General features: G+C 51.4%; 10 protein-coding genes across 10 annotated transcripts; 5 read left to right on the plus strand and 5 right to left on the minus strand.

Moving 5' to 3' along the window:
* Positions 1–1,843: 1,843 nt before the first annotated feature.
* MAA_08242 (serine hydroxymethyltransferase) lies at positions 1,844–3,684 on the plus strand (the record flags this gene model as incomplete). The annotated part of the gene is made up of 5 exons (XM_007826240.1): positions 1,844–1,954; positions 2,034–2,090; positions 2,183–2,276; positions 2,332–2,469; positions 2,537–3,684. 5 exons carry the CDS (start codon positions 1,844–1,846, stop codon positions 3,682–3,684), a joined length of 1,548 nt encoding a protein of 515 aa, XP_007824431.1.
* Positions 3,685–4,082: 398 nt separating this feature from the next.
* MAA_08241 (isochorismatase) lies at positions 4,083–6,620 on the minus strand (the record flags this gene model as incomplete). Its single annotated transcript, XM_007826239.1, has 1 exon — positions 4,083–6,620. The coding sequence occupies one exon, from the start codon at positions 6,618–6,620 to the stop codon at positions 4,083–4,085; it is 2,538 nt and encodes an 845-aa protein (XP_007824430.1).
* A 1,824-nt stretch (positions 6,621–8,444) lies between these two features.
* On the plus strand, positions 8,445–9,451 carry MAA_08240 (bromodomain associated domain protein; the record flags this gene model as incomplete). The annotated part of the gene is made up of 2 exons (XM_007826238.1): positions 8,445–8,730; positions 8,787–9,451. The coding sequence occupies 2 exons, from the start codon at positions 8,445–8,447 to the stop codon at positions 9,449–9,451; spliced, it is 951 nt and encodes a 316-aa protein (XP_007824429.1).
* Positions 9,452–10,265: 814 nt separating this feature from the next.
* MAA_08239 (WD40 repeat 2) lies at positions 10,266–11,877 on the plus strand (the record flags this gene model as incomplete). The annotated part of the gene is made up of 5 exons (XM_007826237.1): positions 10,266–10,307; positions 10,479–10,516; positions 10,626–10,752; positions 10,845–11,162; positions 11,452–11,877. The coding sequence occupies 5 exons, from the start codon at positions 10,266–10,268 to the stop codon at positions 11,875–11,877; spliced, it is 951 nt and encodes a 316-aa protein (XP_007824428.1).
* An 872-nt stretch (positions 11,878–12,749) lies between these two features.
* Positions 12,750–15,272, minus strand: MAA_08238 (Ankyrin repeat protein; the record flags this gene model as incomplete). The annotated part of the gene is made up of 1 exon (XM_007826236.1): positions 12,750–15,272. The coding sequence occupies one exon, from the start codon at positions 15,270–15,272 to the stop codon at positions 12,750–12,752; it is 2,523 nt and encodes an 840-aa protein (XP_007824427.1).
* A 665-nt stretch (positions 15,273–15,937) lies between these two features.
* On the minus strand, positions 15,938–17,114 carry MAA_08237 (oligosaccharyl transferase; the record flags this gene model as incomplete). Its single annotated transcript, XM_007826235.1, has 4 exons — positions 15,938–16,122; positions 16,186–16,541; positions 16,604–16,704; positions 16,764–17,114. 4 exons carry the CDS (start codon positions 17,112–17,114, stop codon positions 15,938–15,940), a joined length of 993 nt encoding a protein of 330 aa, XP_007824426.1.
* A 560-nt stretch (positions 17,115–17,674) lies between these two features.
* Positions 17,675–19,469, plus strand: MAA_08236 (viral a-type inclusion protein; the record flags this gene model as incomplete). Its single annotated transcript, XM_007826234.1, has 3 exons — positions 17,675–17,695; positions 17,763–18,047; positions 18,105–19,469. 3 exons carry the CDS (start codon positions 17,675–17,677, stop codon positions 19,467–19,469), a joined length of 1,671 nt encoding a protein of 556 aa, XP_007824425.1.
* A 632-nt stretch (positions 19,470–20,101) lies between these two features.
* MAA_08235 (ribosomal RNA methyltransferase MRM2) lies at positions 20,102–21,441 on the plus strand (the record flags this gene model as incomplete). The annotated part of the gene is made up of 6 exons (XM_007826233.2): positions 20,102–20,416; positions 20,469–20,495; positions 20,565–20,828; positions 20,895–21,023; positions 21,134–21,295; positions 21,367–21,441. 6 exons carry the CDS (start codon positions 20,102–20,104, stop codon positions 21,439–21,441), a joined length of 972 nt encoding a protein of 323 aa, XP_007824424.2.
* Positions 21,442–21,885: 444 nt separating this feature from the next.
* On the minus strand, positions 21,886–23,017 carry MAA_08234 (uncharacterized protein; the record flags this gene model as incomplete). The annotated part of the gene is made up of 4 exons (XM_007826232.1): positions 21,886–21,963; positions 22,105–22,472; positions 22,594–22,698; positions 23,014–23,017. 4 exons carry the CDS (start codon positions 23,015–23,017, stop codon positions 21,886–21,888), a joined length of 555 nt encoding a protein of 184 aa, XP_007824423.1.
* A 952-nt stretch (positions 23,018–23,969) lies between these two features.
* On the minus strand, positions 23,970–25,225 carry MAA_08233 (mitochondrial carrier; the record flags this gene model as incomplete). Its single annotated transcript, XM_007826231.2, has 4 exons — positions 23,970–24,210; positions 24,268–24,404; positions 24,467–24,742; positions 24,818–25,225. The coding sequence occupies 4 exons, from the start codon at positions 25,223–25,225 to the stop codon at positions 23,970–23,972; spliced, it is 1,062 nt and encodes a 353-aa protein (XP_007824422.2).
* Positions 25,226–27,116: the final 1,891 nt, after the last annotated feature.

Below are 27,116 nucleotides of genomic sequence, written 5' to 3' on the forward strand. Positions count from 1 at the left end.
TGTTCGGTATGCTTGTGTGCCGTAGTCGAATGAATGGTGTATCTCGTGTGGACGACGCGATGTGTGGCTGGTTGGATATGAACTATAATAATTGCCTCATCAAGCTTTGAGTCATTGCCGTATGTTTAAAGTCTTGAGCAGTACCAATGGCCGTTAACCAGAGCCAAAGCTCACAGGCACAGTTTTTGATCCTTGACCAGGCTTGAAGTCTCAAACGCCTTAAGAAAAGTGCTGCAGTGGGCTCACCATCTTGTCGATTTGGACCAGTCATGATCCGGATCTGGCCCGCACGAGCCGTCAGCCCTGCACTGCAGTTCTCGACACCAAAAAAAATATTCATGTATGCTATTATCAAGTTGTTTTTGTTTCACCCTCAAGACAAATGATAATACTACAAGCATGACACGAGTATCATGGAAGATTCAAGGTCCAAATGACGAGCCGTGATTTAATCAAGACACACTTGTGCCCAGGCCAAAGCACGGCGACAGCCAGCGGTGCACCATGCACACCATGTCCCAACCTCCCAACCAGTGAATTTACCTAGTTACTGCGTCAAAGAAAGGCTCCAAAGAAATTCACTCTTCCGCGCAGTTTAACGCAAGATCAACCAAACAATGGATCAGGTTCCATCATTGCCCCGTCAAGGTGGTGATTGTGTGCCAGGGCATTTCAGCATACTCCCGTTCCCTTTCCTTGTATCAAGAAAAGGGCGGAATACTATGGCTGTTAAGAGCAGGTCTCGTCACGCCCATATTTAGTTGATACAGAAGAAAGGAAGAAAAGAGGGAAGGGTTGGCGGACGGGGCAGCTAAGAAAAAGGACTGTGGAGGTGCAGGGGGGGCCAGTTGGTGCCTGGCGGCGCAAAATCACTTTTTCCAGTCTCCACAGCGCGCGCACTCGCTGTGTCTGTGACCTGGCGCTGAAGATAGCCGCGACCCGCGGTACGAGGGTGCCGTACGGGAGGAAGGAACAGACGGCGCGGTTGCCCTGGACTGATATAATTTTGTTCTGTAGCAATTGATTAAGTATTTGTTATTCTTGTGATGTGTCACGGATCTTTGGGTTTTGTATTTTTCTGTTTTTGTAGCCGCCATTTGTGCCTCGCATTGCATCACCGGCTCACCACGCCGGGTATTCCTATTACCCAATTGCAAAAGAAAAAGGCCCCGACTTGCACTGGTCCAGCACAGGACGTTGAGATAGCTATACGTAACGACAATGCACTGGAGGCACAGGCTCGGCTCGCGTGTTAGCTAATGAGAATGGGTCGGTGGCTCGGCCGCGGTCATCAAGCTCCCTCAAGAGGAATGGCCCGCTGGATCCCTGCTGGAGCGCTGCTGGCAAACTGCTGGGTCGGAAAGGCAGCGCGGGCTTCATTATCTTCGCCAGACGGGTTACGGGACATTCCAATGCGGGGATAGGCGAAGATTGGGGCAAGGAATGGAGCGACCAGCTTGAGGGGAATGGGCGGGTACCGGCGGTCGGAGCCCATCGGACCACGAATTCGAGACGTGCGACAGACTCGACGACCATGAGAGATACCAGAGAACTTGTTTGCGCCGTCAACGGCGGATGCTATCATCGTCGAGCCGCTCCGACTTTGTTGCTCTGACCAAACATAAGCTCGGTCCCGGCTCCATACCTGGCTGCTCCGTTGTCACGCTCGATTCTTCTCTTCTTCATTGATTCCGTGCCCTGTGTACAACTCTCTGGCGAAACATTGCCTATTTGAGTGCGTCATCCGAGGCTTTTCCTCGAGCTCTCCCGCCATCACGCCACGCACTCACTCCCATCTACCCCGAGAAATATCACCACAACACGACATTCGCAGGTCATAGTCATGTCTCTGCCCGGTCTGCGAGGCACTTCGCGAGCCCTTCGTGGCTTTGCCAAGCCCATTGTGGCCGCTCGACGAGCCAAGTCATCCATAGCTTTGGACGGACAGCAACAGGTTGGTGGCACAATGCCAACTTGACTTGTTCGAATTGCGTCGCTGCAGACCACCCGCTAACCTTCCTTTTTGACTACAGCTCCTCGCCACTCATCTACAGCAGGCCGATCCCACTGTATTCGATATCATTGAAAATGTACGTTTCACCGTTTTATTCCAGTTGGCGATTGGTGCCGTTTGCTCTTTGGACCGAGGTGTCAGCACTGCAGCGCGCTAACTAGTGTGTAGGAGAAAAAACGCCAGAAGCACTTCATCAACCTGATTCCTTCTGAGAACTTTACCTCCCAGGCCGTCCTAGATGCTCTTGGCAGTGTTATGCAGAGTAAGCCGACTTATACTTGTGAAGAGACCGCAGCGGTGCTGACTCGAAATGGTAGACAAGTATTCTGAAGGCTATCCTGGTGCTCGATACTATGGCGGCAACGAGTTTATTGATCAGTCGGAGCGTCTCTGCCAGCAACGAGCTCTGGAAGCTTTTGATCTTGACGCTGCGAACTGGGGCGTCAACGTTCAAGGTACGGCATAGCACTTGCTGCTTTGCTACATGGGCCGCACATATGTACTAACAATTGCTTCATCTAGCTCTTTCTGGCGCTCCCGCCAATTTGTACGTCTACTCTGCGCTCATGAACACCCATGACCGCCTGATGGGTCTTGACCTTCCTCACGGCGGCCACCTGTCCCACGGCTACCAGACGCCAACCAAGAAAATATCCTTCATTTCCAAGTACTTCGAGACGCTCCCATACCGACTGGATGAGTCTACCGGTCTGATCGACTACGACAAGCTCGAGGAGCTTGCGCTCATCTACCGCCCCAAGATCATTGTTGCCGGCGCCAGTGCCTACAGCCGTCTTATCGACTATAAGCGCATGCGCGAGATCTGCGACAAGGCCAACGCCTACCTGTTAGCCGACATGGCTCACATCTCCGGCCTCGTTGCTGCCAAGGTCCTCCCCGGCCCCTTTCCCTACGCCGACATCGTCACCACCACCTCCCACAAGAGCTTACGAGGCCCGCGAGGAGCCCTCATCTTCTTCCGCAAGGGCGTCCGTCGCACAAACCCCAAGACCAAAGTTGACGAGATGTACAACCTCGAAGGCCCCATCAACACCTCCGTCTTCCCAGGCCACCAGGGCGGTCCTCACAACCACACCATCACGGCCCTCGCCGTCGCCCTCAAGCAGGCCCAAGGGCCCGACTTCCATGCCTACCAGTCCCAGGTCCTCGCCAACGCCAAGGCCTTCGCCAAGCGCCTCGGCGAAGACAAGGGCAAGGGCGGCCTCGGATATAGCCTCGTCAGCGGCGGCACAGACAACCACCTTGTCCTCGCGGACCTCAAACCCCACGGCGTTGACGGCGGCCGTGTCGAGCGTATCCTCGAGCTCGTCGGCGTAGCCGCCAACAAGAACACCGTTCCCGGCGACCGCTCCGCCCTCGTCCCCGGCGGCCTCCGAATGGGCACCCCGGCCATGACCACCCGCGGCTTCAACGAGAACGACTTTGTCCGCGTCGCCGACATTGTCGACCGGGCCGTCACCATCGCCGCCCGCATCGACAAGACTGTCAAGGCCGCCGCCAAAGAGCGTGGTGAAAAGAGCCCTGGCAAGCTCAAGCTGTTCCTCGACCACGTTGGCAACGGCAACTCGGAGTCCGAAATCGTCCAGCTGCGAAGTGAGGTTGAGGATTGGGCTGGTACCTTCCCCTTGCCTTGGGATGCTTCTCAATAAACTCGCCTCTGCTAGATTGAGTCGATAGCTTCATGGTATTCCCTCTAGACGGATATTTTTGCTCTTTGCTTTTTGTGTACACGGGAAAATAAACATTTGCTTTTTTTGCATTGGGGGGACGGGCGTAAATGTAATTTAACTTACGTGTATAAGTCGATCAGATTGGGGGCTACATGATTAACACGAGGATCAACTCCCCGATTTCGTTGTGCCATGGCATGTGATGTGCTACTGTATACTGGCATACCATCACCTGTCGTCAGCAAACACGCTCCACAACACTGGTCTCCGTGATAAATGACGAAATATGTCCCAGGAACAGTATTCATTAAGCAAAGATCATTGGTTTGTTCAAACGCCAAGATAAATGGTATCAGATCTCTTCAAAAATGCACGCATCACTTCCCAACAACCTGCTTCGTTACCTCTCTCTCGCCAAACCGCTCATAATACCCCTTCAAAGCCCCCATTCCATCAAACACCTTGGTACCATACTGGTCCACGATAGCGTGCAGGACAGGCCAGACTGCAAAATCGGCAAGGCTAGGCGTTGAACCGGGCATGCCGACTTCAGACGTGTTCGCAGCCATTTCATCCCATGTACCTAGTTCCCGGAGAAGGGTCTTGCTCAGAGGTGTAGAGCTATCATGCTGCTTCCACAAGTCGCCTAGTTTCAGCGCTCCTTGGAATCTTGTAAACCGGAGAGCGAGATCGGCTTGATCTTTCTTGTCATGTCCATACACGGAGTTCAGGTACAGCATGATGGCTACGTCTCCGTCTACAACAGACTTGCTCGCATTATTGTCGACAAAGCGGATTGCTGCATGTGCTGTGTTGCTACTCTTTGGATCTGGCGCCATACTGCCTTTAGCAAAGTTGATGCCGTACTCAGCAAGCATTAGATGAATGCGCATGTTGGATGTCGCATCCGCGGACGCAAAGAAGCGCGGGGAGTTGCTGAAATGGAGGACGTCGAAGCCCTTGCCGTACCATTCTTCCCAGTCGAATGCCGAAGAGTTGTTTTCCGCACCAAACGCCTTCAACATCTCAACGGCCTCCGGGCTCTGCCCGTTGACGACGGGTCTGGCAGTCTCGCGAGACTTTCCTGTGGCACCCTGGCCCCAGATGCTGGTTTCGTCTTTATCCAAGAAGGTGCCGATTTGTCGAAACGTCAGAGAAATCCTGCCGCCTTTGAAGGCCAATTCTGCAGGTGTCTTTTCTCTCTCCGCGCGCTTGTCTTGCCGGATGGAGTGAAGCCATTTCATATTTGTCTTCAGACCCATGCGGCATAGAGAATTGTGAGGCAGCCGTGCACGTTGAGATTGGCGTCTTGTGTCTCCCGGAGAAGAGGCATCGTCGCGAGACGGGTCCTTACCCTGTCTCTTGGTTCTGAATACCATGGTTCGTTCTGCGCCGAGGCTGACATTGGCAATGTATGAGCCCTTGACAACGTCTACGGTCTTATCGCTGTGTTCAGAGATGTAGTCCTTGCCGTCGCGGTAGAACTGGATTAGGACGTGGTTTAGTTCGTGCCCGAGATATTTCTCGGTTTCGCTTTTGATGGCTAGGACCGTGGGAGAAAACGGCAGCAGTGGTGGCGATTCGTCTGATGGATGGCGGTAGACTGGCATGCTTCCGTCGTTTGATACCTCGCCTTGCACGGCTACCAGGCGGGGAACTTCGCCGCCTTGATGCAGCATTCGTTGCCACTGCACTTCATCGCGTAGTTTTTCAAAGGCGTCTTTGGCTAAGTCTTCATGTAGGACATTGTCAATAATGTCAGTGTCGCCCTCACATAAGCCCTTTTGCAGAAGTTGTTCCTCGTCATTGTCGGAAGTGACTGGTTGGCTGGCCATGATGTTTGGGTGGGGTTTGGCATAGGTAGATAATGCCTCTTGTTGTCTATCAGTGGCTTCTGCGATGGATGAACCAAGGTCATCTTTTTCAACTACTTGTTTGCGGGATTCCACATCCTCGGGCACCTTCTCTTTTAATTTCTTGTCTTTTCCAGCCGTTTCCTGTTGTTTCGGCTTGGCACTCTGTGAGTCAGCCTTGCTGTTTGGTGACGGGGCTGTACCATTGCCAACCTTGACTGCTGAGGGCTCAGCATCAAGCCGAAGGCCCGCCATGTGTTGCACAAGATCAGGAGAATCTGCGACCGCGATGCGATTGTCTGGCTTTCTACCGGCTGGAATAGGAGCTTTCGCAGCTCTCTTGGGCTGAAGATTTTCTAGTATTTCTCCCAAAGATGCAATCTCACAACCTGTGAGTTCGATCAGACTTCGTACTGCCGCGAGCTGTCTCTGTTCGTTGCGATAACCACAGCAGTCTTCGACAATGGTGATTGACAATCCATGGCCGGCGGCATCCAAGGCAGTGGCGTAGACTCCTACATTAGCCAATGATCCGCAGATGTAGACTTCCATGACCATCTTTGCCCGGAGCAACAGAAGGAGTTGAGTCCCTCTAAAACCAGAGTATTGAGGCTTTGACAGAATGGTGTCTCCCTTTTTCACCGCAATTTCCACAGCTGGGCTCATTAGAGCTCCCCATGATGATGACTTTACACATTTAGCTTCTGGGTGGCTTAGGAAAGCCTCGGGGTCCAATGGCTCATCTGGATTCTGAGGCAAGGCGGGAGCAGCATGTCGTCCTCGGCTTCGACGTCCTCGGTGCCTCGTCACCGGTGGTGCATCGGAAACAATGATGGACTCATGGTCCACTAATACAGGACTTGAAAATTGCGACTGAAGCCAAATAATATCGCCGTTGCCACGAAAGTTGGCAACTAGTTCAACGGCGCGATTTATGAACCCGTCGGGGTCCGAACAAGGTAAGGCTCCATCAGGATCCAGGAAATCGTTTTGGAAATCAACTAGGATCAAAGCTTTCCTAGTGGTGATCTTGGGCAGAAGGTCCTTGTCGAATGAAAACATGCTGTCAGTTTGGAAGTCTGTGCCTCCAAAAACGACGGATTCCTCAGCGAAGATATCAACAATTTTTTTTATGTGTGAGGGGTGCGTTGTGCAGCTCCCAGCAAGAATAAACGTGTAGCGTCCGTATGGTGACAGGTTTCCGAGGCTAGCTCAGTGTTGATGGCTTCCAGACAACGACAGCTTTAGAGTTAGTTTTGTCGCCGATGTAAATTCCCTAGAGGCAGCTTCATGGTGTTCCGCGAGGGCTAGGGGAGCTAGTATATTACACCGGGCTGGACAGTTGAATAGCAAGAGCAAGAATATGGCTACGGAGTAGTCTCTGTAGGTATAGTAACCATATGTTTTGTGACAGAAGTGGCCATCAGCGCATTTCGACGCCATGGAGTGGAGACTCTGAGCCACCGGTCTTGGAGTACTCGGTAGTCTGTCACCAGAACCAAGTACGAGGTCGGCACTTGGTCCCTTGTCCCTTGGGGAGTACCTCGCATCTGCTGGCGTCTGGACGTTGGCTACCGAGACATTGACGGCGGTCTGCGGGAGAAGAGGGAGGATATTGAGTTTGATGGCACAATCGGCGTAGGACTTGTGGCAGCCACCTGGGGTTGAACCCGCTAGAAGTGATGCAAATAGTGCGACGTGATTTGCGGCTATGGGCAGGCCCGTCTCTCAATTGTTGGCGTTGGGCAAGGCAACAGGATTTGTGCCACTCGTTTCGATCTTGTGGTCGAGTGATGTTGTCAGTCCTCAAAACACTACGGAGTCTCTAGTAGGCACTGGCGGTGGTCGGCACTCTGTATACCGAGTGGCTGCACAGACTGGCAGCTAGGAAGGAAGGAGCAAAGAGAGTAGGCGCCTTCCTCATGCTGATTGGAGATGAAGAGGATAGGATGGCGTTCTCCAGGCCCTACCAAGAGGGAGCCACCGACATGCCCGCCGGGGCGGCAGCAACATAGTAATATATACCAGACATGGAACAGGGACCATCAACTGCATGCCGTATGTCAATGCGATACCATATGCCCAACAGCTGCAAGTACGTATTCCATAGCCGGTAAGAAATTCTTGAATGTTATCCAATCGCAAACAGGCATATAGTCCAAGCTTGACGGACTGTACGACTTCAAAATCACAACTGAAACTTGATTCGCCTGGTTCCGGGTAGCAAGCAAAGCAAGGACGGGGCACAGACTAAGGTGCAGAAGGCGCTGCGCCAGGGAATCTGGTCACATGTGCACTCGAGCAACCTTGACGCCTAACTGGCAAGGTACCCATTGTTGTCTCCGGACCCTTTGTTGAGATTGCCTGGCAAAGATCTCGCCGTACGCATTGTAGCGCCTGCTCTTTTGACTTTTTTCTCTTTGCGAACCGTTCCTGCGGGAGAAGGAAGGTTTTGGCTGCTCCGAGTATTACTTCAGTGCCTACTTACTTAAGTAGGAAGTGGCTGCATGTCCTCAACTACTAAGTACCTAAGTACCTAGACCTAAGTACAGTAGGTACCTTTAAGGTACCTAAGCTTCCAGCATCCCTGACATAAGCCGAGCATTTGCCGAGTGTGCAGGCCTAGAGCTCGTCGCATCACCACCGCTTAGTCAAGTCGCCCGCTGATTCCATTACTCCTTATCCATTATAACCTCAACAAGAGGCACTGCTGAACACCTCTATGCTGTTGACGTGCTTTCCATATCCTCCTCAGATGCACAACCTTGAGTCGGTCCACATCCTTTCGGTTGAAGAACTTGCGTAGCCTCTGGCAAACACAGCTCCCGCTGAGAACCTCCTTCGTCAACCCACCTACAGGCTACAAGTCTCTCGAGAGCTTGCATCATGTCATCGAAACGTAGCCTCTCTCCGTCGGACTCGGATGGCAGCTCCAAGCGACGTAGGCTAAGCGGGCCACATCCTGATTGTATCCAAGATGACATCGTCTCTGTCGACATGCTGGAGGCCAGGGACGACAACGAGGTCATGGCGGTCAAGTCCTTTGCGCCCACACATCATGCCAACGCAAGGACCGGCATCCAACGTTCAATAGCTTTGGTTTTGAAACATGACGGGTTTTCTTCTGCTACGCCGGAGGCCATGGAGAGCTTCACAGCCCTCGTCGAGACGTGTTAGTTTTCGTTAGTCAACATATATCATATTGATACCATACTGACACAAACCCAGATCTCGAGTCCATAATTGAGGAGACTAAAAGATTGGCTCTCTCTTCTCGCCGCGACCATCCCGTACCTATGGACTTTGAAGCTGTTTTACGGCGGTTTAACCTACCAGTTTCATCACTGAAACCCCATTTAAAGAATCCATTACCCGCCGAAGCCTACATTCCAAGGTACAAAAGCGTTCATGTAGCCGACGACGATGCATATACGACTCTCCCCCTCCTTGGCCCTGAGCTTAGTGGTCAGCCCGACAAGAAATCAAAAAGCTACATCCCATCCAACTTCCCTGACTTTCCTAGCCGCCACACCTATAAGTTTACCCCACAAGAGGACACGAACGCGAGAGATGCCCAGAAGACACGAGAAGAAGCGGCAAGAATAGCGCAGCAAGGTGAAGATGCCCTGCGTCGGCTGGTTCGGGCCTCCAAGATGCGGAAGCAGAAGGAGGCCAAGAACTTGGTCGAAAAGGATGTACAGGGAAAAGAACGGTTCCGGCTGTGGGAATTAACCATGAAACGCTTTATGGGAGCTGAAAATCGTGGGGAAAATACGGACAATGTTGATATTGCTGATCATAGCATGATTGTCAACGGCGACGCCGTGTTTTCGCGAAAGGAGGTTTCCCGGATAGGCAAGCGATTGACAGTATTGCCTTCGAAAGGCAACTGATGTGCTGCTTTCACAAGGCATGTTGCACTTGGACGTTGCCCCGGCAAGGCGGGTTGAATGTATGACTATTGATCGAGCAAGATGTTTTGACGGCTCGAGATACAGGTGCCGCAGATAATTTTACCGTTATGATACCCCAAGCGTTGATAAATTGGGAATGGGATATATATTGGGTTGTGCGCAGGTTGCTGGGCTCGGAGTTGGGAGTTGCATTTGCAAGATGGTCTTGCGAGCAATAGTCATTATATATTGGAGTACTCAATTGTACTAGTATTCCTTTTCTTTATCAGAAACTGAGCCATGCCTGTTAATGCTGTATTGTTGATGTCGTAGTTGGTGATGTTGCTGAAAAGGTTAATACGGTATGGACAAACAAGGACATGTCACTGCGACTCGTAGCACCGACTAATTGATCGCAATAAGCCAATCTTACTATTACACAGAACCAAAAGTGCCTAAGTACTAACCAGTATCCTAGGAGAAGCGTTGACTCCAAGTCTTTTCACCAACATTGTAGCTACTCGGTACAAACACTTGGATGTAAGCTAATATTAGCGCCCCAGCAAGATGGTACACTGGCCAAGTACCCACGTACCTGCGGGACCACTTTACTCAACTCGCAATGCGGCGGCCCTAATTTTTCACCCACACAAAAAATATCCCAATTTCAGCCGAGCCACCGAGACCACTTGCAAGCGACCCAGTCCGGTTTTGCAGAAGAGCCAGCCCTCGCGAAACCCTTCAGACTTCCTTTCTCCCTCCCCCTCTCACTGCAACTCTCGATCTTCGTTGCACCGCCTTCGTCTACGTCGCCATGGCTGAACAATTGATCCTCAAGGGCACTTTGGAGGGCCACGTACGTTTTTCCTCCCACACGCCCTGTCTCCCGTCGCATTGAAGCAAAGTCTGTGTCGGTTTTGGGACCATCATATGTGCTCCGATTTTTCTATGTCAGCATGGAGAGATGGGACAGGCACAGTTTGCGACGGTTTTGATTGACAGCGGAAATACTGACTTGGTACAATAGAATGGCTGGGTCACCTCCTTGGCCACCTCCATGGAGAAGTATGTGCGATGACTTCTCGTTTTTCCTTTTGGCCAACCCTCATCTCGAAGTCGAAAATATATATCGATTCTTAGATGGAACGAAACACTAACGTTGGACACCTTGCAGCCCCAACATGCTCCTGTCGGCTTCCCGCGACAAGACCTTGATCATCTGGAACCTCACTCGCGATGAGACCCAGTACGGATACCCCAAGCGATCCCTGACGGGCCACTCCCACATTGTCTCGGACTGCGTATGTTATTCCCGGCGGACTTGCCATGCTTCGACCTATTGCCTAGGGCGATGGGCTATGTGACGGACACTTGGCTGATGCGTTTGGAACAGGTCATCTCTTCCGATGGTGCTTACGCCCTGTCCGCGTCTTGGGACAAGACCCTCCGCCTGTGGGAGCTCGCCACCGGCACCACCACTCGACGATTCGTCGGCCACACCAACGACGTCCTCTCCGTCTCCTTCTCTGCCGACAACCGTCAGATCGTCTCTGGTTCCCGCGACCGAACCATCAAGCTGTGGAACACCCTCGGTGACTGCAAGTTCACCATCTCCGAGAAGGGCCACACTGAGTGGGTTTCCTGCGTGCGATTCAGCCCCAACCCCCAGAACCCCGTCATTGTCTCCTCTGGCTGGGACAAGCTTGTCAAGGTATGTTGTGTGCAGAGTTGTGAAGAATGCTATCCTGGTCAGGGCCAAACGCAAGGAAACCAACAGACGTACCCCATTTCCACATGATGTTTTGCAAAATTATCAAGTATTTGCTACTTCAGAGCCTTTTCTGGCCATGAGACAAACTAATCACCTTTGCCTGATTTTCATACGAAACCCCTGGTTTTATCGTGGGGGTGCTACACAAAATCTCAACAATACCTGCGTCTTGGCCCTGGTCGACCAGCACTGGGGATTGCGGCTCGCTAACAAGTGATGAAACAAACAGGTCTGGGAACTCTCCAGCTGCAAGCTGCAGACCGACCACATGGGCCACAACGGATACATCAACACCGTCACCATCTCCCCCGACGGCTCCCTCTGCGCCTCCGGTGGCAAGGACGGCACCACCATGCTCTGGGATCTTAACGAGTCCAAGCACCTGTACTCCCTCAACGCCAACGACGAGATCCACGCCCTCGTCTTCTCCCCCAACCGATACTGGCTGGGCCCCGCCACCCCCCGCAGCATCATCATCTTCGATCTCGAGAAGAAGTCCAAGGTCGACGAGCTCAAGCCCGAGTTCACCGCCGTTGGCAAGAAGAGCCGAGAGCCCGAGTGTGTCTCCCTCGCCTGGTCTGGTGACGGCCAGACTCTCTTCGCTGGTTACACTGACAACATTATCCGTGCTTGGGGCGTCATGTCGAGGGCATAAATTTCTTGAAAACTTTCTTCTTCAGCTCCCTTACCTGCTTTGTAACTAAAGACTAGGGCTAAGAGAACCTAAAAAAAAGAGAGAAAAGAAATACAAGAAAATTTTGGCAAAGAAACGCAGTGTAATGTTTGCGCACGACAAGAGAGAGAGAGCGCGAGACAAAATGGGAAACAAACGCTTCTGATGAGTGAACCGGGGAGGCAAAGGACAGGGAGGCATCATCGAGTGGAAAGAATGGTAGATCATGGTGGGGCGTCATATGGCTGGCTTCATCCTCGCTTGGTTTGTAATTTTTTTTTTCTCTTATTTGATAGGTGAAGGAAGAAAAAAATTCAAATATCAACGGGGAACAAGAACACAATGAACTCTGTCCGACGAGGCGTACGACGCATTGCTGCTGGTTAGGCAAAGCCTCTGAAGGCGGCATGGGCATGGCATGGCATGTTCTTCCAATAAAGAACTCGACTTTTTTTGAACTTTGCGGAATACTCGTGCGTGAGGTTTCAAAAAAAGAGTGTGGTTGATTTTCTAATCTGGCCTATCAAAAGAGAGCGTACGTGATTTTCGAATGTCAACTTTAAAAACAGAGTGCAAGTGATTGTCCAATCTAGTCTGCAAGCGATTTCATAACAGAAAAAGCAAAAAGGAAAAAAACAGAAGAACTTTGTTCCAATACAGTCCGTGGCAGAACATAATTGCCCACAGAGAAGTATACACTACTATACCATAACATTGACATTATAGTATAGAGCGTGACGGCCAGGCACCATGTCTGGTCAAATACTTCCTGCCTCTCCCTCGGCAGCCGGGTCTCGTCATGTCCCGCCTGGCTCTAAACTCTCCTCCCATAATACCCTCGCCACACCTTCACTTCATGGATTTTGCTCATCATACATATATAACCATGTCATGTCTTCATCGAAGTTGACGCCTAGCGCATATAATAACTCGGTGAATCCAATCACATCGACGATATTGACAACGGGTTCCGGCGCGTGCAGCAAATACCAGACAATATTGAAATAAGATTCAAGTTCGGGGTCGGCCGCAGCCCAAGGCAATACCGTCAGGTTGTCTCGGCGCAGCTGAGCCGTCTGCTTATCGCGCATGTCGAGGAGTTTGCTCACGATGTTCTCGTACTTGGCAAATGCGCTCCTCGATTTTGGCCAGGGGAAGTGGTAACGGTCCCAATCCGGGCCTCCATCAGCCCGATCGAGCAACATCTGTGCTACGAAGACTTGGCAGCGTAGGGCTATGTAGAAGGGGGACTTCTTATCCATGTTGGTGAGCTCCTCGTCCTTGATGCCCAGCATCGTCCGGACGACGAGCTTTTGTGCATCCGAACATCGCATCGAATGTGAATCCGTTCTATAGTGAAGCATGCAAGGGAATCGGGTTCCCAACAAGCAGGATAACATTGGCAACTCTCCCAGTAGAAAGCCCTCGGGCTTGGGGACTCGGCCATTTAGCAGGCCGAGCAGCATCTGTACGGCTTGTGGTTGCTCCGATGTGACTGCGCGGTGCAGGCCCACGCGGAGATCCGAGGTGGCCTCGTCTGTCTTCTTGCTGTAATAGTCGAGCAGCAGCTTGACGATGCGCGGGTTTTTGTTTTCTATAGCATAGACCAGTGGTAGCTCGTAGAGGGGATCTTCGGTTTCCATGCTAACGCCCAGATGCAGTATTTGCTCTACAACACGTTCTCGCTCCCATCGAATTGCAGCACGCAGTGGTGTTTCTGGTTCGTCGCGCAGTCGAGTAGGGCCTCTCTCGCAGTGGGCGCCGCGCTTGATTAATAGCAATGCAATGTCTTCATGGCCTTGTTGAATGGCCTCCAGTAGTGGCGTGTTGAAATATTCGAACGTTTTGTCTATGTTGATATTCGGATGTGAAAGTAGTAGCTCTACCAATGGCGTCGAACCGGATCGGGAGGCCCAGAATAGCGCTGTGTATCCGTCGTTGCCAGCATAGTTTACATCAGTCCTGCTAGCGTGGACTAATTTCGGTGCGAGAAGTCTGGGCAATTCCCGTGCTAGTAGTACTAGCAATTCTGAATCCATGTCTTCGAGGTCTTCTTCCTTGACATGATCCAGTAGCAAATTCACGATCTCAACTTCTCCCAACGCAGCTGCATAGGCTAGGGGCGTTCTGTTGTCGCGGCATCTCGAGTGAGCCCTCACGGAATACTCCTCTAGTAATAACCTTGCGACGCTTTCGCGTCCGTACGCAGCAGCAAACGACAGTGGCGTTCGACCATCGATATCTGGCTCGTCTGCGAGAACACCAGGTTGCGATAGTAGCAGCTTTACCACCGCTGAAGAGCCAAACCTGGCAGCTTCGATCAACGCACACTGATTGCTGCTGGTTCTTGTCCTTGCATCAACATTAGGCCTTGGTAGTAGCAGCTCGACGATGTTTTCGTCACCCGTTGCAACTGCACATGATAGTGGTGTTGCACAATAGTCATCTTTCCCGCCTTTGTAAAGATCAGGGTTTACCAGTAGCCGTATGACTTCTTCATTCCTCGCTTCAACGGCCTCTGATAGTGGCGTTTGACCATAGTTATCTTCATGGTCCGCGTCGACCCCATCCTGAGACAGCAGAAGCTCTACGACTTCTTTACTCCTAGCAGCAGCGGCACACATCAGTGGTGTTCGATTCATTCTATCTCTCTGGTTTGCGTTGACCCCATTCTGAGATAGCAGAAGCTCTACGACTTCTTTACTCCCAGCAGAAGCAGCATAGGATATTGCTTCTCTGCCATCGTCGTCAATGTGCCCTATGTCGGTATCGGTATAACGCGGCAGGAGCCGTCTTGTCAACACCAGGTCACCCTTCCCGGCGGCATACGACAACGGTGTTCTCCCGTATAGGTCTGGTTTAGCGACATTGACGCCTTCTGCATCGAGTAAGAGATCAATAAGTCTTTTTTCCTCCCGTTCAATGGCATAAATTAACGGAGTCTGGTATTCGAGAAGAGGGAACAATGAATTTGCATCGACCTCTTCTCGCTTCAACAGTGCCTCCGTCGCCTTTTCATTCTTTGAAAATATTGCATGGGCCAATGGATTGTTCCGCTGTTGACATATTGGGTTTGCGTCAACAGGACTTTTGGCAAGCATTTTGTACAAAAATGCTACGTCCAAAGCCCTGGTTTTGCCACTAGTCGCCGCAAGAAGATGTAGGATAGAAATGCCATCCTCCTCAATGTGAGCAACATGTCGAGAGCCAACCATTCGTTCAAACGGGGGAATTGCGTATAACAGAGCGAGGAGAGGGCGGGCTGGTAGCAAATCAAGAATGGCTTGCAGCGTCTCAATAGGCAGTTTGCGTAGTGGACCCGAGATGGTCCACCGGCAATCGTCGAGCGGATCTGGTGTTGAGGTGGTCGGCGACATGATGTGAGCTTTGCGACAAGAGGAGGGTCGCACGCTGCGTCGTTCGGATGCCGTAATAACTCAATCTCGGGCAAGCAGGTCTTGCTGCAGACTGTACAGTCTATGGGAGAATATGTTAGCCTATTCAGAAGTATACGCCAACATACTAGAGGGTGCGGTAGTTAGGTACCTGATTTGGTAAAATGCTTTGTGCCTCCCAGTGTATGCTTGGCTTGACACTTTGTTGGTGGGCAATTAAAAAATAAAGTCGAGTGCAGGTAGGGAGCTTAATATATGTGAACCCAAGGCAGAAGAGCTTGAATGCCAAGACATTGATTTCTACCGAGTCCTTCACAGTTTGCTCGGTGATCGCCTTTGTTGCCACTACAGTATGCACAGCTCTTGAACACGCAAGAAACAGAGATGTCGAAAAAAGGGGTGCGACAGCGGGTCTAAGAGGTGTGAAACTTCTTTATTCATCCTTTGTATAAATTCGCATGGTGTCTAGTCAGCGCCCCCGGTACTGATAATGTACATTCTACATACAATCGAGGTGGCCCCTGGCCCTGAATCTGCACCTGGAACCCATGATTCTGCAGAGACATGTCAATGGCAGCACCACACCAACTCTGCCTGAATAACCTGGAACATGGCGAGTGAGCCGAGTCGCATTCTGGTCTGTGCGCTCACATGAATGGTGGCAGTGAGAATGGGTAGCTTGAGTTCTTGACGCGAAAGACGCTGAGCAGGAAGCTATAGATGAAGAACATGGCGGCTCCCCAGACCAGTACAGCAACGGACTGCGACTTGGGGCTGGTCATGCGTGGGACCTTGGTGGCAAGTGCGATGGTGCAGAAGCTCAGGATACCGTCTACAAAGACAAGGTTAGATCATGAACTCCACACAATGGAAGAACACTGCCGTCGGAACTTACAGATTGCGGCAACAATCTGGACTTCAAGCCCAAGTTGGTTCTGGAACCCACCAGTGAAGTAAGTGATGCCGCCTTTGCCATCTCCCGCGACGTAAGGGACCTTTCGAATGTGGTTGAACATGTGGCCACTAATGAAGAGCAGAATGGCAATCATGCTGCCAGCAGCCCAGAGATTTCGGTTCTGTATAATAGGAAGAATATATGGTGACGCAGAGATCATTGCGGTGACGGCGCCAGCCACAAAGGTGAAGAGAGACGCCCATTTCAACCAGTTGATAGGGCGCTTGATCTCAGGGTGAGGGCGGCCAGGAAGATGGCGGGCCAACCAATTTCGGACTTGTTCAGCGGCGGGAGGTCTGCGCAGTTCATTCATTAGCCTACCGTGGACAAAATTCACTCCATTCTTATCGTTTCTCACCCAGTGGTAAAGTCATAGCGAATGGGTTCGGCAGAAGCGACGGCGTGGGGACCTGTCGTAGGAGGGAAAAACATCAAGACGGGAGCTGTTTGAAGACCGAGCTGCACAAACATCATGTTAACGCTGTAGACCATGAATTTCAGCCGGCAGTCTTCCATACCGATAAAAAGGTTTCTCTGCCCTCAGTGAAATCCAAAACACCAAAGAACAGCCGAGACTCTTGTTGCTTATCACCTCGAGCCCAGCTCTGGGCGATCAACTCCCACTCTGGTTTGAAGTCCCTGCAAAGCTGGCACCCGAATCGAGCGTCCTGGGCCGTCAAGACAATGGCAACGGAATAATCCCGTGGTGTGCTCGTCAGTGACTTGTACGAAACATCGTTGAGCTGGAGGGGAGACGAGAGACGGGCGAGACGGTTGAACTTGATGAATCTCTCCTCGGTGGATTGCTCGGCGGCAAATGCACTGGCGACAAGCGCGCTGGCTGAAGCTAGTAAGGTCAGGAAGAGCATCGTGGACAGCAGTGAAACTGTCGTTGTTGCCAATTGGGCTTGTGAGAGAAGCAGTGATTGGGGAGGGAGTTGAAGCTCACGGAGCTCCGTCTGCAACATTGAACTTGAAGCTGAGGTGTCCTCACAGTGGACTGGTAACGGTGGCTTGGCCAGGAGCTTAGCCACAGAAGACGCCACACTTCGCCAGCCAGGGTATACGCTAGATTAGTCAGCCATCGCCATGGAGACATCACGTGCACCCCGCTATTTCCGAACAAACGGCTGCACGGTTACGCTAGGCTGAAAACAGCAACATGTTTACTCCTTTTGCGGGATGCCCAAGCAAAACACAGGACCACCCAACAGTCGCCCAAGGCCACCAGCAGCCAGCTTCATCACCCACCAAGATCGTGGTCGACAACGACAGACGACTATATCTGGGGACCGAACCCATATGACAGAGGTTGCACGGGGATTGCAGCCAACGAGCACACATTCTTGCGTTCAAAGTCTTCATTTGCCGCGTTTCTCACACCCAGAGAGTCTGGCCTGCCTGGGAGGCCACACAAAATATAGCAACTATGGGCAGCAACTCAAATGAGGTACGGCATTTACTGGCATTTTGTCTCTGCATACTTGGTAGGGGCTGCAAATGCTAACTTGTTCTAGCGCCTGGCGCGCATTCACGAACTTGAATTGCTCAGGCAAGATGCCCTGCACAAGACTGAATCCATCACCCGCGACGAAGAAGCTCGACTCTTGCAGTTGCGGCTATTAACGATGCGAGACGAAAATGCCAGTCTACGCGAAAAACTTGGCCAGAAAGACTTCAAGATTAGCACACTTATCAGAGATTCTGATCAAATTAAAATCGACTTAGATGACAGCAGGCAGATAATTCGTGCCCAAGAGGCACGGCTGAAGAAGCAAGATGTCGACAGGGCCAGCCTCAAGGTATGGCGAGACGATGATGGCTGCGGGGTCTCAGTCACACTCACTAACGTCTTCTAGGCTGAAATTGAAGAAGCATTAAACGGCACAATGCAGGATTCTGGAAAGGCCATGCAAGAGAAATTCGCATTGACGAGGGAACTGAATCGAATCAAGCCGGAATTGGAGCATTTGCAGTCACAACTCACCAGCTTCCAAGCGACAGTGGCCGAGAGAAACGATCTCCGTCGACAGCTAGACTCTCTCGAAGTGGAACTGGAGAATGAAAAGCGGTCAAAACTACGGTTACAATCTAGGGATGATGACGCCGCAACGACAGAGCTAAAGTCGCGGCTGGAGAAAGCCGAACAGAAGCTCGCTGCGGAGAAACGAGAGCGCGAGAAGATGAAGAAAGAGCACGAGCGAGAGTTAGCCTCGGCAAACGCAGAAAACGAAAGACTGGAAGAGCGTATCTCCGACCTGAAAGAAAAGTCTAAGGCTTTACAATCTGAACTCAAGGGGGTAAAGGAGCAGCTAGAGGACGCGCAATCTGAGCTGGTTTGCGACAAGCCGCACGTTCTTCCCCGCGGAGGCGAGGAGAAGCCTAGGAAGGCTGTTGCTTTGACAGCTGACGTTGGAAAGAAGCGTCGTGCTGCAGCAGAGATGAACTTTGAGTCAATCACGATTCAGACGCCAGGCAATGACATTGTCGCGCGGGAGAGACCAACGAGGAAGCGTGGAGCAGACAAATCTACTGTTGGGGAGAAATCGGCCTTCTCAGTCACGCCATTCTTGAATCGAAACAAATCACTCACAGATGAATCTGGCCAGGAGTCGTCCCATGATGTATCCGCAGAAGCTGATCCGGATCCCGTGCCAGACGAGCCAGCTGATCATGGACCGCCTTCAGAATCAGAGGACGAGGAGGAGCCCGCTCCTAAGCCCAAAGTCTCCTTTAAATCTACTGTTTCGTTCAAATCCCCAGCTAAGCCCAAAAAGACTCGTGGGAGACCGCCAAAGGCAGCACCAGCGCCTCTCGCCGAGTCCACTCCCGCAAAGACAAACCGCGTCATGAAAACTCGTGGAACGCCCAAAGTGAAGTCAATACCAGACATTTCTGTCGAAAAGTCCGCCGACAATTCAACCAGCACAGACCAGGAGAATGTTCCTATCGCTGCTTCCAAGAAGGCAACCTCTGTTTTGCAGTCTAAGGCACCAGAAGGAGAAGTCAAGAAAAAGAAGCGCAAGTTACTGGGTGCTGCAAATGCGACGTTGTTTGACGATGACGATGGCGAAGCGATTGCCAAACCCAAGCCTCAACCTGCCACTGGCAGGAGGACGCGAACCGTTCTCGGGGGCGGCGTCAGGAACGCGTTCGCGGCGGGCTCCTCGTTCTCACCTTTGAAGAGGGATCGGAGAGGTGTCAACGCTAGCTTCTTGGCTTGAGCGTAACTTGATGGTGTCATGATTGGATGAGTGCAAGAGCGAGTTTGGAGTAATTGGATGTGCATTATTGGGCTTGCATTAGTGGTGTTCTTTGTTTTATGAATATATGGACATGGGAATAGGTTTCAATAGGCGTATTGTAATATTATTGAGCAGTCATTTGACTGCATGGTCATTTTTCAACCTCCTTCTTCATGTTTTTCTGTCGGCATTTGGTTGTGCTCCTAGTATTTGCTAAGGTCATAGGGTGGGAGACAAGAAGTATTTGACCAGGCCAGGTACCTGGCTATCACGCTTTATATTATAAAAAATTAAGGTATACTTTTTTGTGGGTAAACATGTCTTATTATAGATTATATATTAGCGGTTCCTTGGTGGGCGAATATGTTCTGCCACAGACTGTGGAAGTTGTTCAGGGTAACCACTTTAGAGTTGGCATGTCTAGTAGACCCACATCAGAACCCATCCAACTGAGAGTAAAGATAGCCAGACTCTTCATGGAATACCGAGTCCAACATCACACATGAACCACAAACTACGTCTCAATCCCAAACCATGATAAACTTCAAATAATGAGCAGGATATAGAATCTAGGCAGCTGAGATCGGTCCAGCGCCACTAGTCCTCTCGCAATGACCACTCGACAACCCCTTCGGATACTGAGCCTCCTATGCTCCCGCCAGTGTACCAGCTCTCGCCGTCTCGCAGCAGCCACATCCACCCTGAAGGCCGACCTCCGCTGGTCGTCATCCAGCTCGCGATGGAAGCAGCGCCAAGTAAGGGACGCATTCTCGCGAGGAGCAAAAGTCCAAGGCTTGAAAAGCAGAGCTGCCTTTAAGCTCCTCGAGGTAATCTACACCGCGCCCCCCACCAACATATCGTCTAATGCGTTGCAGATGGATTCCAAGCATAGGCTTTTCAAGCCCGGACAGACTATTGTCGATTTGGTATGAAGGCCGTGTCTCGCGAGTTTACTTTCAGTCACTGACGGCGGGGTAGGGATACGCGCCGGGCAGTTGGTCGCAAGTATGTGAACCGGCCCCTTCTTACTGGAAGCTATTTGGTGTGAAAAATGGTGGTGTATTAATAACGTAGGTCGCGCAGGAACGGACCAGGCCGCACGGGAGGGTCATTGGGATCGACCTGATTCCCGCGCAGCCGCCGCGCGGCGTGGCCACTTTCCAGGGGGACTTTCTGTCGCCCGGTGTGCAGAGGCTTGTGAGGGAGTTTATCGCCCGGACGGGGAGGCCTGTCGAGAAGGTTGAGAGGGGGGAAGAAGGGGAGACGATGAGCTATATTGATCGCGAGAGACGGGCTTCCGAGGAGCGGGAGGGGAATGGGACGTCGGCGTCGGTGGATGTGAGTGCTTCATGTGTCTGGTGTTGCTTTCATGTGTTTGAGCTGACTTTTTTTTTTGGTGTCTAGGTTGTTCTAAGTGACATGTCAGCACCCTGGGATCAAACCTCTGGCTATATGTCCAACACGTTGACCAATCCGTATCGTAGGCTGATGAACACGAGTGGTGTTGCGTTTCGAGACCACGCAGGGAGCATGGTATGTCTCTTCGGGCTGCGTTGCGAGCCGAGTGTCCTTTTTTTTCTTGTTGAATTGGACTCGGGTTTCTGCTTTGAACATGTCGAACATAGAGGAGCTGACAGGGGTAGGACCTTTGTGCGGCGGCGCTACAATTTGCAAGCGATACCCTTAGGCCAGGTGGGCATTTTGTGTGCAAGTTTTACCAGGGGAGCGAGGACAAGAAGTTTGAGGCGAGGCTGAAGAAGATGTTTGCAAAGGTGTTTAGGGAGAAGCCCGAGTCTTCGAGAAGCGTGAGTTTTAATCGCCATTGTCTATTGTTCCGTTTTTCGTCTTGTATGTTGATGGGACTGACGTTGCACAGGAGAGCAAGGAGGCTTATTTTATTGCCTTGAAGCGGAGGGCGGGTGTTGTCGTTGATTTTGAGGACTCTGTATAACATTTGTATGATAGCTTGCTTGGGCAATGTACAGTCTGTATCAATACATATTTACCTACCAAGAAACATACGCCAATATACTATATTAGATGATAATATAGAGCGCAATAGCCAGATACCTGATCTGGTTAAATACTTTTTACTTCTCGCTGTACGAGTGAGACTTTACACAGGGAGTATCAGTCGTGTAAGATATTGAGACGATTACACCACACTTTGCGTGGAGAACATATGAAGAATTTGGTCACGGAGAAAAATCACACTCGAATTGAGAGCCAGCATGCGCAAAGTCATGTATTTTGTCGTGAGATACCAAGGCGCGCCTGTTCCATGCAAAGATCCATTTACTAAGCCTAACCGGCGTCCCTTCCCATTCGCTGCCGCACACCTCACACGGCACAGACCACAGGATATTTTCACCTCCGTTCCATCTACCTAACCGCTTTAAACCTTGAAACCGCGAGAGCGTCTTCGGCCACGAGCACGCTCGAACTTGCGGCCCTTGGAGACAACATGGGGCTTCTACAAGGGGAGTTAGTCGCTGTTTTCAAGGCGGGCAGTTACAACCTTTGGTGTTCATAATTTTCTGCTCATGCAAAAAACTATAACCAGGTATACCCAAAGAATCGAGGTGCGGAGCATCGAGAAATAAAAGAAACTGACCTTGTGCTTGTGGGGACCCATGCCGAAGTGCTTGACAGCCTCACGAGCATTCTTGGGGCCACGCAGGATCAGAGTGTTGCTGCCAGTGGGGGCGCGCAGAGCAAGCTGATCCAGGGTGATGGCCTCGCCGCCGGCCTTGACAATGCGGGCACGGGCAGTGGCGGTGAATCGCAGAGCAGCGACATTGACCTTGGGGAAGGTCAAGAGACGGTTGTCGTCGGTGACGGTGCCGACGACGACGACGGTGCGCTTCTCACCCTCCTTGTTGATGTTGGCGACGATGCGGGACAGCGAGACAGGAGGGCGGTTGATCTTGGACATAAACAGGCGTCGGAGAATGACCTTGTTGAAGTTGGCATCCGTACGGCCTGTAAAACTGTCAGATGTGGCTTCCCATACTCGTGGAGACCTTGGTGTTTGGACGCCAAAAAATCATGCCCTCCAAGTCACAGGGTTGTTAGGAGCTTCGGGATGGAGAGAGCAACATACGGGACAGGAAGCGGTAGAGCTTCACCAAGAGCTTGAGGTAGACATTGTCGCTCTTGGGGTTCTCGCGATGAGTGCCCTTGACGTGGTGGCGGTTAAGATCGATACCTGAAGGTGAGAAAGTTTTCCATCGTCAGCCATTTATTCCAAGCATGCTCTGAAAAGAAAGCCGTCTTCTCCCGGCGTTGAGAAAAATTCCAAATCGTCTCTTCTCAAACAGCCCAATCGCATCCATATTTCAGGAGAACGTAGTTGGCAGAGAAAATTGACAATTTTTGTGGTGGAAAATTCTCGACCGGGAGGCGCTCTCGACCGCAAGAAGAGGCACGCAATCAATTTCCTTTCGCATATTGAAGGATGTAATTGACGCAGTGACCTCTCTCACTCGCATACGCAGGCTAATCGAATGGTGTTTTCACGTACCCATGGCGGCGGTGGTCGCTGGTGTTCAGTTGGCGATGGGGATCTTCGGTTGGAGTTTGCGGGCAGACGAGCGTAGAGGTATTTCGAGAAAATTCAGGGCTTGGGAGTCGTGCGGGATTTTGATTGGCTGACAGGACGGGAGGGAAGGGCGGTGAGTAGAGGCAGTTAGGGTTTACATGAAGCTTGGAGAATTGCAAGGACACACGTGAGTGGGCTGGTGACTTGTGACTTGTGCCTGGTTTCAAATGTGGAGCCGCTCGTCTTGAAACAGGTGGAATTGTCGAGGATGCTGGACGGCCATCTAGGCGGATATTAATAGAGCATAACGCTACGTAATTAAGAGCTGTTTACAACCTGTGCTAGATCAACCTGCAGAGTTGGTCTTTCTTTGGCTGCATGAGCCAAGGATTGGTTGAAAAGACGGACTCCGATTCTTCTCAGTGACCTTACATCACCCGGACACACATGAAGCTAACGGGCAGCATTTATCGATGTCATCGCATGAGCAGGTTGCTCGTCTATTCCAGGCTCCGTCTATCCACGTCGGATTCTGCCCGTACTCGCATAACCCCCTGCCATCATGGTTTCCCTTACGGGCCTTCGGTCTAGATATCTAGATCGAGTCTGAGTCTTGTTTTTTTTTTTCAGCCGCAAATAGCCATCTTTATCCCCCATGTGATTTTACCCATGATCCCAGCAGCTTTTCTTCTAACATGAAACATCCGCCCAAAACAAAATGCCAGCTCAACAAAAGGGTTCGGGTCAAAAAGTGTGAATATACTGAACAAAGTGAACAACCAAAATAATAAAAATTTGGACAATGTAGGGGCCAAGGCAAGATGGAATGGTTGAAATAAAAGGGATGGATATATATGTATGAGACCGCACCCATGTGAATGCATTTCCCCTGGTGTTTTGTTTTCGTTCTCCAAAGGTCTTAGTTTGTACATGCTTTATTACAAGGCCTGTTGGCTCACTTCTGGTTTTAGGCCAGTCAGGAAGTCGCGTGTCATTTCGAAACTCAGCCAGCTCGAGGCCATGCTGGGAGCAACCTTGAGCAAGTTGGGCACGATGCCTTTGTAGAGGCCGCGGATGCCTTCTTGGCCGACAATGACTCGGATGGCGTCAAAAACGCCCTTGTATTGGTATCCCATGCCGGACATAGTGTTGATTTGGAAACGTCGTCGAAGGACGTCACTGACTGAGTTAGCTATGCGTGGCCACTTGTAATACAGCGCATTGGATTCGACGTACAATGGATAGGTGAATGTTTGAGCAACAGCTCCGGAGACGGCACCTGCCAATAGTTTTCTTGATGCGCTGGGATTTTGTTCCCCATCATAGGTTAAGTATTTTCTGACAGATTCATAGACCATGAAGTTTAGACCGACCTTCACACACTGGTTTAGTGCTCTGCATGCGACAAGTTTAAGGGGTTCGTGCAAGTACGTACATATGGAGCAACACCAGCAACAGTCGGGATAATGCCACGATACAATGCTTTCATACCACCCTCGGTCCTGTACATCTGAGCCATGGTGGCCCACATGCCAGGCATATGTGCAGGTTTTGATCCCAACTCTGCAAAGCTGGCCGTCTGAATAGAAAGTCTCGTTCGAACGATGTCAAGTGGGTATGTGAAAAAGACGGAGGTAATGCCGGCAATACCACCACAAATCAGACGGGTAAAGGGAGACAGCTCTTGTCCTGGATACGATTCGAAGATATTCTGCCGCCCCGAAACGTGTTAGCATTCACCGACTATGTCCATCTATTCCCTGTAGCCGCCATAACAACTGCTTACCCGTTTGTAAAAGTTATAGCTGCTAAATTGCACAGCAGAATAAGGCACGATGCGAATGCAATTCGTTCCATTCCCGCGCATGAAGCCCCTCCACCCTTCCTCCTTCCACATCTTTGCCAGCGCCTGTCCAACAGACAACTTGTAGGCATCCCGACCTACGCTCTGTATTTGCAACAGGATTTTTAACCGCTCGAGCGGCGAGACGACTGTTCTCGAGACGGCACCGGCAATACCGCCCGCGCAAAACGCTGCGACAACAGGCTGTGAGATCTTCTCCTTGAACCCGGCAAATCGATCAGGAGCAGGGACGGCCTGCGGTCGGGCAAGGCCGGTGTCGGAAGGCTGCATCTGGGGGTTCAGCGGAGCCGGTGACGGCGATTGCAACTGAGATCCCTTCACCGCAGACATTGTGTGACACAGGCAATGGCCAAGGAATGACCCTTTGAGAAGAAAATCGAAAGCGGCTGCAAAATCGAGTTGTTGCCAAACCCAATTGGGTATCAAAGACCCTTCCCCAAATCACTGAGCCTGAATCCCCCGTATCGCCTGGCAAGCTGGCATCGACTGCGATCAAGGAGAGGGGGAACGCTTCCGAGGCGATGAGTTTCCGTTGGGTCAAGATCCCAGATGGGTCACGTTTCGGAGGGAGCGACGGTGGTGGAGCTTGGACAGTCGAGCGCTGCGAGGACGATGTGAAATAGCAGCAGAAAGCAGGTCGCTATGATCTTGAAGATGAGGGCATCGACAGCATGCTATGAATTTCAAGGAGGACAAGCCGCCTCGTTGGGGTTTTCTGCCGTGGTAGAGTGGAGAGTGCGAGAAGCGGGTATCGTCGAGTGTGTTGGTTCTCGTGAGTGGTGGATACGGGGTACAGCTACTTTTGATTCCGCGGACGGTGAGCTATGCGCCGATGCTGCGATGCTGGTGGCGATGAAATGTCCGGGTTAAAGCTCTGCGGACCAGGTTGCAAAGAAATCCTGTCTTCGCGCTTGGGTGCAGGTATGTTGATGAAGAATACCGAGGGCAGTCGACAGGGGAAAAAGAATGGGAAGAGTCATCAAAGTCCGGGTTGTCGAGGCGTCGTGGTAGACGCGGGAAGGGAGGGCCAGGAAGGAGGCTGAGGGATTGGCGGGCCAGGCGTGAGCACTAGGCTTGGCAGATTACAGTTGTAGCGGCTATGTTGCGTGCTCGTGGCTATTAGTGGACATTTACGGGCCAGTTGAGCAATATTGCATTGACCAGACCAGTCTGCACAGTCAACGGCTGCGTTGGAGAGCCCAGGTGCCGCTGGAAGTGGACCCGGTCAGCCAGCACTGAGACTGAGCATCACCTGCACCAACATGTCTGAGCCTCATAGCCAAAGCCAACACGCAAGACAATGCGTGTCTCTAAATGGGGGACAAACAAGCCAGTTGACACGCTGTTGACATGTCAGCAACGCTGAAAGCCAAGCGCCAGCTCTAGAAACGATCCACAGGGCTGTCACCTCGATGAGCGAACATTGAAGGGCCTGGACCAGTCACGGACTCAGCTTGTGCCAGCGAGCCAGTGAGCCAGCATCAGCCGAGCTCGCATCAACCGAGCCCCTCAGTTTATCTTTTATATCGAGTAAAGCAAAGCCATTAGCATTGCCGCGAAATAACCACAATTGATGCTCCAAGACCTGGAAACACTGGGTCAGTTCACATCCGAGCTCCCTTCTACACTCTGTCCGTTCGCCTCATTTTTATACATGCGCCCGCCAAACCAATGGAATCCTGGGCCAGCACCAACGTCTGCCCTGGCCGACACCAGACCCTCATCTCGGCCAGTACATACGGAGTGGTAGTAGTTGTCCATCTTAGGAAATCGTCAAGCGAGCGAGCTCCCGGCCCTCTCTCGGGATGTCCGTGTGACTATCGATAGTGTTTGGTGCCACTACTGTTTCAGACGAGGCCGTGATTGCTGAGACGACATTCCAACCTCGTACTTCCAATTTACAACCCATCACACTATCGTAAATGCGAGCAAGGCAGCTTTCACGGCCGCAACGCCAGATCAGTTGATCTCCCGCGGACGGAATCAACTACTGCATCGTAGTAGTACACCATTCGCATCCAACACAGATTATTTGTTGTAGCCTGGTCAATTAAATTCAATGTCAAGTATAAGCCTATCCGTACAAATCACTTTCTAACTAGCCTGAGATGTGCTTTTGAGCCTCGGCCTTGTCCCTACTTTTTTTTTTTTAAAGCCGAACAAGCATCTTGTGGGTGGCATTACCAGTATGCCACAGCTCGCCAAGTTTTCTACGACGCTA

Source organism: Metarhizium robertsii, assembly GCF_000187425.2.
Source record: "Metarhizium robertsii ARSEF 23 chromosome Unknown MAA_Scf_4, whole genome shotgun sequence".
NCBI lineage: Eukaryota > Fungi > Ascomycota > Sordariomycetes > Hypocreales > Clavicipitaceae > Metarhizium > Metarhizium robertsii.